The following is a 9282-nucleotide window of genomic DNA, read 5'->3' as shown; positions in this document are numbered from 1 at the left end:
TAGTGAGAAAAAGATTGAATTGTTTTTGAATTAATTCCGGAAGAGTCTATTTATAGACTCTACCTAAAAGATTGAAAAGACGCGATTGTTCCAAAGATACGTAATATTTCGAAAACACCGTATATTTTAAAGTATTTAAAACAATAAAAGTTTAAGAAATAAAAAAAATTATTTTTTTTTAATTTAAACTCCAACATAATCATGATGTCATGCTCACCACAAAGGGGAGGAATTAATTGTTAAACCACGTCAATCTTCTATAAAATTTGAAGTGTTTCAAAATTTTAGGTTCTCAGCGTCCAAAACTAAAATGAAATACCAGAGGACATCTTGCGGTAACTATGTTCTCCAAAAGGACCATGGATAAGTAGGCGACCAGATGAAGAGATCATTGAATGACGAGAGGGCTGCCGCTAACAAGCTCCTTTTTATAAAGAAACTCTCGGATAATCCTGGAGACTCTTCTTCATAGCAAAAAGTGTTTGCATCCGCAACCCAATAGGCGGTAAGAGGTCTCATTGCAATATTCTCCAACATGGCTTTCCTTCACCGAGGTGCAAAATGACTGGCGAGAGTACAAAAGCATTTACTGCATTGCCGTATGCTGTTTTCTTCTCCTTCTCTTTGATACTTCTGTAAATCCTTCTGGATCCCTTTTTTTTTGTTTTTTAATACGTATTTTCTGTTTTCTAATGTACTCCATGAAGCGGACTCCATTTTGGCAAAACTTTCACCATGTTCATTGTTCACTCTGCTCTCATTTTCATTGGTTTTTTAATAGACCGAGCTTCCATCGAGGGGTCCAAACTATTCCGAACTTACTTAACAATGAAGTTTATTAGAATTTGCCTTGCCAGTCTTCTTTAAGATCTTGTTTAAGCTGCACGAGGGTTCATGGCGCCAGGAGTGAAGCTACTTCCTTCCGTTGGAAATATATTTTATCTAAAAATTTCTATATTTTTATTTTATATTAAAAAAATAGATTGAAAAGAGTTTGTCTGAATTAAGGAGGCGTGTGATATATCAACTCCCTCGGATGCTGAAAAAAGAAAAAAAAAATCTCAAAAAAAATATTTAAAATAATTAAAGTTTAGGAGATAAAAATTATTATTTTTAATTAAAACTCCAAGACTCTTGTGACTGTGTTCTGGGTGTTCGATCACCAGACGGAGGTGAGGGGATTTTTGTAGACTGAGGGGAGATTGTACGATGAGCAACTCTTACATCATACACTGCAACTGAGTTATATGAATGGGACGCGAACAACAGGGAGCCTGGCTCGAATGGAGGAGGTGATCAAGCTGAGAGTTTTCTTCCATTTGTTGTGGCTTTTAATTGGATGTAGACGAGTGCTCATTCCCATTGTTACTGTGATTTTTCTTTCTCCACTCAATTGCACTGGTTCACTCAAGCGAGCTTCCTTTTCGCTATCGTCAGTTGGCATTTCCTCATGCAATGGTTCTTCCAAACATTTCTCCTCCTCAGAAGTATCAAACTGGATCGGCATTTTCTGGCTTTGGGACTGAGCCAGGAGATGATGTTGGTACTTCTTTGTAAGATATGCAGGGACTCTGAGCTACAGTAGTGAGCCTACCCGTAGCAGAAGCTTCTGTATTTTGTTCTGGACTGGTATCTGTATAGGGGGGCTTTCGCTGTAGTTGATTTGTCCGAATCTTCTCTTTCACCAGAAGAAATATTAATTTTAGGGGTTCTTAATGGTGCCACCTTGGGCTTTAGTGCTGAAAGAGACACTCAATTCTCCCTTTGTAACCGGCATTTGCAGAACTTGCAGGCTCTCAGCTGTTTATGATTAATTGGTTAGAGCTGACCTCTTGGGGCCAAATTTTCTGCAGAAAATTTCCAAACCATTCTCAGGCTTCTTGCAGCCTTAGTGGGAAGATCCTCGTAACTATTCATTTGATTTTTTGTATTAAAATATTTTTTTTGAAAAGCTGAATAATGTCTGAAAAAATAGTTTGTGTATATTTGATCGGTGATGAAATTCAGAGTGCTTATATTTGGTTGAACATTTATTTTATTAAAAAAGTTGTATAAAATATTTATTATATTTTTAACAAAGAGAAAGATCTAATTCTATTTTATCTAAAGTTTTTTAAAAAAATTATTTTTCTTAAAACTTTAATTAAATATAAAATATTTTTTTATGAACCATATTATTCTTCTTCTTTCTCTACGTAGGAACCAAATGAGTCGTGGTGATATCATGTCCACCTGGGTCAATTCATATAGAGTTCCGATGTTATTTTCCTTGAGATTTTTTATACGATATTCTTCGCACATCTTCTCCTCCATGACTACTCTGTCCTGACTTTGGCAATTGTGCATTCATGCCGAGAATCATCAATGGACTACTCTTGAGTCTTGACTAGGTTTATTGCTGTTCCCCATTAAATACGAGACGATATAAACAGCCAATTAGAATCGGGCTTGGGTTTCAGGCCGAGTCCAAGGCCGAGCATCGGTCCAAGCCTGGTCCAAAATGTATTTGGTCCTATTTTTTGGACTCAAGCTTGATCCAGATAATCTCTGGCCCGACCCCAATCTGACCGGTTCGAAGAATCTCCAAGAGATGCAGCATCTAATTTTCAGATAAACGGATTCGAACAGTCCCTAAGTGAAATAAAAGGAAAAATAAGAACCATGAATGAAAACAACCTGAAAAAACAGGAACGAAGAGTTTATATGTTACCAAGATTCTTCATCCTCTTCCCCATCTCCTTCGTCATTTCTCTTGGCAGCAACAACAATATACATGGAACGCCTACCAAGTATATATTTTATTAACTATATTATAAAATATTATAATATATTAGATTATTACAATAAAATGTATATTATAATAAGCTAAATTTGGTTACATTCAAGAGTATCTTCACTTAGTTATAGCCAGATCTACATTGGACAATAGAGGTACCATATTAATAATCCAGGCTATTGGATGTGATTTACTACTTCTAAACTATTTATATACCAAAAATTATATGATTGGAAAATCCTTAGTTTATTCGTCAAGTTATCAAAATATCGGATACTATAAAATAACATGAAACTATATATATTTTTTTAAACACTTGATACATAAATTAGAGGTCTCCAAATCTCATGATATACAAGTAGTTTAGAGATAGTAAATCACATCCAATGACTCGGATTATCGATGTAAGTCCTCTACTCAGTGTAGCCAAGTCCAACTCTCTCTCTTTCTATATAGATCTCCATTCGAATACAGTCAGATCTAGATTAAATGATAGGAGTTTTACATTGATGATCCAAGCTTTTGAATATGATCCATTAACTTTAAATTATTTATGCATCAAGTTTTGGATATTCGTGCTCTATGCATTAAATGATCAAAAAATTAAATAATTTAAATTTAAAATATTATATATATTTTATGATTTGATATATAAATAATTTATAAAATAACTTGTGTCATAGATATGGTTTCCATTAGTGATGAAAATGGATCGGATATTATCTGTTTTGAAGGATATAAATTTGAGCATTAGACTAATATCCCCATATCCATAAAAAAAAGGGATATGAATATAGATAGACAACTATCGATCCGATCGTTATTTGAATATTCGATTTTATTTATAATTTTATTTAATTTATATAACACTTAGAAATATTTAAGAAAAATAGATGATCTTATTAAATATTAACATACTATTAACTTAATTTATCATCAACTTAGTAATATCTTTGATTTTATAACCATAAAATTTAATTATCTGATTTATATCCATATTAGTATCCATACTTTTAGTATATTTATTTAAAATAAATATAAATATAAATTTTTATATTTAACTAATATCTATATTTATATTGTATTAGTTAAATAAAATAAATATAAATAGCCCAAGATTATATCCGTACTGTGCTACGTAGAGAAGATTCGTTGGTTCGGCATCCTAATCTAGTACTTCTATTTTAGCTGCGGGATCAAGGCAAATCCCCCATTCATCGGACTTAAGCGTCAAAATCTGTCCTTCCCGAATCTCGGAACAATTCCTTCCCTTTTTCTTCTATCCCTCTTTGCTTTCTGTTCGTTTCGTCCCGCGGTGCGAGCCCCGGCCGGTCCGCTCTGTCCTTCCGCCCTACGTCTCCACTCTGCAGTACTCCTGGTACCCGCGCAGAGACGAAGCATCCTTCAAAGAAGTCGATCAGTGGGAGAGAGAGAAGAGAAGACGAAGGACAACTCGGATCCAAGGAGTCATGGCGACTTCGGCGGAGGAAGAGGAGGAGCTGCTCGACGAGCATCACCGCATCAACCTCCGGCGGTCGGCGTCGAACGTCACTTCCCAGGTGGCCATCGTCGGCTCCCACGTGTGTCCCATCGAGAGCCTCGACTACGAGCTGGTCGAGAACGACTTATTCAAGGACTGGCGGCACCGCGGCCGCGCCCACATCATTTGCTACGTCACCCTCAAGTGGTCCCTCTGTTTCCTCATCGGCGCCCTCGCCGGTGCCGTCGGCTTCTTCAACAATCTTGCCGTCGAGAATATCGCCGGTTTCAAGTTCGTCGTCACCTCCAACCTTATGCTCGCCAAGAAGTAGGCAACCCTCGCATTCCCCGATCCCGGGGACCCCGTAGATTCGATCAAATTCGCGTCTTTCTTCGTTTTTGATTGTAAAAATCAGATTTTTCTTTGTTTTTGATCGTAAAAATTGAATTTTCCCTTGATTGGTGATCTGGGTTTCTTAGGTATGCGTGGGCGTTTGGAGTGTTTGCGGGGTCGAATTTCGTGCTCGCGATGTTCGCGTCGGTCCTGACGGCTTACATTGCGCCGGCGGCGGCCGGATCGGGCATACCGGAAGTGAAGGCCTATTTGAATGGCATCGATGCGCCGGATTTATTCTCGCTGAGGACTCTGGTAGTAAAGGTGAGATTTTTGGATCTCTGAATCGCTTTTTGTTCTTCCTTCAGAGAGGTTTTTTTTTTAAATCACCTTAATCAAAGGAACAATTTTTTTCGCAACAATCCATGATCGAGTTCTCTTGGAGCTCGACTCTCTTTGAGGTTTAAAAACCTCGACTTGTTTGAGTCAGCAACAGAAACTTTCTTGGCTTTTGTGAACCCTGTAGTTTAGTTAAAGCATGCATTCACTTAATCTGCAGGCCCTCATGTACGTATGTGCTTGGTCATTTTCATCACCCTGTTTCTTTCATGCTTTTTGTGAATAAATCCTTGGATTCTTTATCATTACGTTGCTTTATCCACCTAACTGTCGAAACAGACAAAAGGGTGAGACAAGGTTTCAAGAAAGCAGGATGCTACGGAATTGCTGTACTTGCAAAGTACATTTCCATCAATAATTAGAGCAAGAAGTCTCCATGAATGCGTTTTCTGAGACGATCGAACGTTGATTCATTAACGAGGATGTATGTTGCATTCTTGTCACAGACGTTGAATTAGAGAAAGCTTTACACTTTAAGTGAGCAATATGTTTTTGATTTGAATTTTTGAATGAACAGGTAGTGGGTTGCATTGCTGCAGTGTCATCATCTCTGCATGCGGGCAAGGCAGGCCCCATGGTGCATGCAGGGGCATGCATAGCATCTACACTCGGGCAGGGAGGGTCCGGTAAATACCACTTGTCATGTAAATGGCCACGATATTTTCGGAACGACAGAGATCGACGGGAACTGGTAACTTGCGGGGCTGGTGCTGGGATTGCTGCTGCCTTGCGTGCGCCGGTTGGTGGTGTTCTGTTTGCCCTCGAGTCGGTATCATCATGGTACTGCATCAGCTCACTTTCAGATATGCGCATTTTTATGCTGATATACATATGCCTTTGAGGTTGCCTTTATGCTCTAAAGAGGAAATCATTAAGCAGGCTTTCCATGATGAAAGCCAGTGATCACTAAGTATTCTCCTCATAATTAGATATTAATGAATGCAATCTTAAGTAATAAATTGTCATAGGTAAATAGTATTTATGCATGTGTTAGGCATCTGATATTGTTCTGAAAATTAACATAGGCAGAAATTTTGTTTGGGCTTTCTGATAGCAGCCATTAAAACTAAAGAAAAACCGGCATTTTTCAGCAGTTCGGTTTATCCACATTGAAATATGCATCAGAAATTAAATAGAAGTATCTTCATTTGTTATCAGATCGAGCACTTAGAGCATAACTTAGTTTCATGCTTTACCTAAACAGTATTTTTCGCATTGTCTTCGTGATCTTGATATTTGGCTTTACAGGTGGAACAGTGCCTTACTCTGGAAAGCATTCTTCACAACAGCTGTAGTTGGTGTTGTGCTTAGGGCACTGATAGACATTTGTAACGGTGGCAAGTGTGGGTTATTTGGAAAGGGTGAGCTGATAATGTTTGATGTAACTTCAGATACTATTGCTTATCACTTGGCGGACCTACCGCCGGTGATCCTTTTAGGAGTTATTGGGGGACTATTGGGAAGCTTCTACAATTTTCTCTTGGAGAAGGTTCTCCGAATCTACAATCTTATCCATGAGTATGTATCACATTCTCCCTTCTCCCTTCAAACATATCTCAAAAGCCAAATAAAAAGATTGGATATGTAAAGTAGTTTATGAATTCCTTATTCTTCAAACATGTTGTTTTACTGTTCGGTTGTGCAATTTATGCAAAGCAATATACTACCTACTCATCTTAAAAATATCTGTCCATTTATTTTCAGGAAGGGCATTGGCTATGAATTGCTTCTTGCCGCCACAGTTTCCATACTTACATCCTGTTGCCTGTTCGGGCTACCATGGCTTGCATCTTGTAGACCTTGCCCAGGCGGCCTCTCAGAAGTTTGTCCATCGATAGGCAGCGGATTCGGCATTTTCAAGAAGTTCCAATGCCCTCCTCACCATTACAACGATCTGGCTAGCTTACTTTTCAACACCAACGATGGCACGATTAGAAACCTGTTTAGTGCTGGCACAGATGCTGTGTTCCAAAAATCCTCGATGCTCTTGTTCTTTGCTGCCTCTTACTTCCTCGGGATTGTGAGCTATGGTCTCGTTGCTCCTGCTGGCCTCTTTGTTCCACTCATTCTGACTGGTGCGGCCTATGGGCGCCTTGTTGGGATGCTTGTGGGCAAACACTCAACTCTGGACCACGGGCTCTTTGCAGTCCTTGGATCTGCTTCCGTTCTTGGTGGATCAATGAGAATGACTCTTTCTGTATGTGTAATCATCCTAGAATTGACCAACAATCTCCTGTTGCTTCCCCTGGTCATGCTTGTTTTGCTCATATCGAAAACTGTGGCCGACACTTTTAATGCAAATATCTATGATATGATGGTCAAATTGAAGGGGCTTCCATATCTTGACGCCCACGCAGAACCCTACATGAGGCAGCTCACAGTCAGTGATGTGCTCACTGGGCCTTTGCAGATATTTAATGGCGTGGAGAAAGTCGGCAATATAGTCCATGTTTTAAAGACAACAGGTCATCATGGATTCCCTGTTGTAGATGGGCCTCCTTTTTCCAGTTCACCTGTGCTGTTTGGCCTAATTCTTCGTGCACACCTACTTGTCTTGTTAAAGAAGAAGGAGTTTCTTCATGCTTGCACCCTCTCAGGGGTTGATGCATCAAAACAGTTCTCTGCTGATGATTTTGCCAAGCGTGGCTCTGGCAGGTGCGACAGCATCGAAGATATAGAGCTGACTGGAGAAGAGATGGAAACGTGCATTGACTTGCATCCATTTACGAACACCTCACCTCACACTGTCGTCGAGACGATGTCATTAGCAAAAGCTCTCATACTTTTCCGAGAAGTTGGTCTAAGGCACCTCTTGGTTGTTCCAAAGTCCTCTTCGGTAAGGATCTTGTCTCAGTTATGAGCTCTCTATATCTATACCACTATTAATCAGCACACACATAACCAAGGACAATGGGTACTGTCAGCATCAATTCCATCAACATCTTGTGGTCTTTGTTGATCTTTTGAGAGATATTAGAAATTTTTGAATTTCATGTCTTGCTTTATTGCTGACTCTCTTAACATTGTTCACTGTGAATTACTGCAGAGCCCGCCTGTAGTGGGCATGCTGACGAGGCATGATTTCATGCCCGAGCATATACTGGGGCTGTATCCTTTGCTGTTGAAGAGCAGATGGAAGCGTTCAGAAAGTCCACTATTATTAAAATGATAGTTGGACCATAGAAGTTGGAGTTTAACCATTCCAAAATGATGGTAAAGAGATTTTTTTTGCAAAGGGCACATTGTAACTTCCTGCATTTTTCTTTCAAATGATGGAGATTGGAGGAAGCGAGCTGGAGATTGGAGGAAGCGAGCCATGTACAGAAATTTACCCTTTCGAGGAACGTGCGCTGCTCACAAGAAATTCTTTCCAAAGCATTTTCCACGAGTTTGCAGACCTGACATTAAAACTATTTGAGGAAGCACAGACAAAAGACGACAGATTCTTTATCCTTCCAATATAGTGCCTTTGGAGATGTATACTCAAATTGTATGGTTCAGCATAATTGTGAGTTATTATTAACTCACAAAGATAGATAACAAGAACAATAAACATATAGATGCTGTCGGAGTGAAGGATCGTTAACTAGGGCACTTTAGTGCGTTGTAGATTTTTATCCAAGACTTGTATAAAAATCGACAGAAATTGAATCTATATGCAAAAAAAAAAGAACAATAGTCAGTGAAATCGAAGTAATGAATCGTAATTTTAGATATTTGTTGCAAGTTTGGTTTCATGCATTTCCTTCTGATGTTTTTTACTTAGCTCAGGCTGATGCTGGTAGGTGTTCGTTTGCTCGTTTATAACTGAGTTTCGAACTCGCAATTAGATCGAACTGAGCTGGCCATGTCGGTAGCGAATGAACTCTACCATGTCCTGTACAAGGTTTCCTTGTCTTGCATCAAATAAAATCAATTAGCATCAGCAGTCCGCATTGGAAGACATTCAGCATGAATAAATGTGGATGCTGTGATAAGGTATATGGCTTCTATTTTCACACATCACTGCCTAATCTTTGAGGGCCAACTGGTTGGCAATGGTTGTTTTTGTGGTTCTGCAATGGAAAACATTTGGGTAATTCTTCTGATATATAATCGAGGTGTATGCGTCAGGACTCCAACCATAACATTATGCCACGCCTAGCTGGTTGACATTCATATGAGATCTGATGCCATGTTAAGATCCAACCTATAAGCTTAAGCAAGTGGGTGGATGGATCCGTTAGCATTGAAGACCAATTCCTTAACAAATATAACACCCAAAAAAATCTAGTTGGAAGTAAGGATCATTAAT

The 9282-nt window shown here is 39.1% G+C and overlaps 1 protein-coding gene across 1 annotated transcript; it reads left to right on the top strand.

Moving 5' to 3' along the window:
* Positions 1-4245: 4245 nt before the first annotated feature.
* Positions 4246-8157, top strand: LOC103710151 (putative chloride channel-like protein CLC-g). The gene is made up of 6 exons (XM_008795771.2): positions 4246-4583; positions 4736-4913; positions 5506-5768; positions 6237-6506; positions 6693-7824; positions 8035-8157. The coding sequence occupies exons 1-6, from the start codon at positions 4246-4248 to the stop codon at positions 8155-8157; spliced, it is 2304 nt and encodes a 767-aa protein (XP_008793993.2).
* Positions 8158-9282: the final 1125 nt, after the last annotated feature.

The sequence above is a fragment of the Phoenix dactylifera genome, unplaced genomic scaffold, assembly GCF_009389715.1.
Source record: "Phoenix dactylifera cultivar Barhee BC4 unplaced genomic scaffold, palm_55x_up_171113_PBpolish2nd_filt_p 000046F, whole genome shotgun sequence".
Taxonomy (NCBI): domain Eukaryota; kingdom Viridiplantae; phylum Streptophyta; class Magnoliopsida; order Arecales; family Arecaceae; genus Phoenix; species Phoenix dactylifera.
This window is presented reverse-complemented; position numbering and strand designations above follow the sequence as displayed.

What these genes read in the sequence shown, in the direction of transcription:
- LOC103710151 (XM_008795771.2), top strand. Translation starts at nt 4,246, where the DNA reads ATGGCGACTTCGGCGGAGGAAGAGGAGGAGCTGCTCGACGAGCATCAC. An exon ending in TGAGGACTCTGGTAGTAAAG is followed by an intron (nt 4,914 to 5,505) that starts GTGAGATTTTTG and finishes TTGAATGAACAG; the next exon opens with GTAGTGGGTTGCATTGCTGC. An exon ending in CTCGAGTCGGTATCATCATG is followed by an intron (nt 5,769 to 6,236) that starts GTACTGCATCAG and finishes TTGGCTTTACAG; the next exon opens with GTGGAACAGTGCCTTACTCT.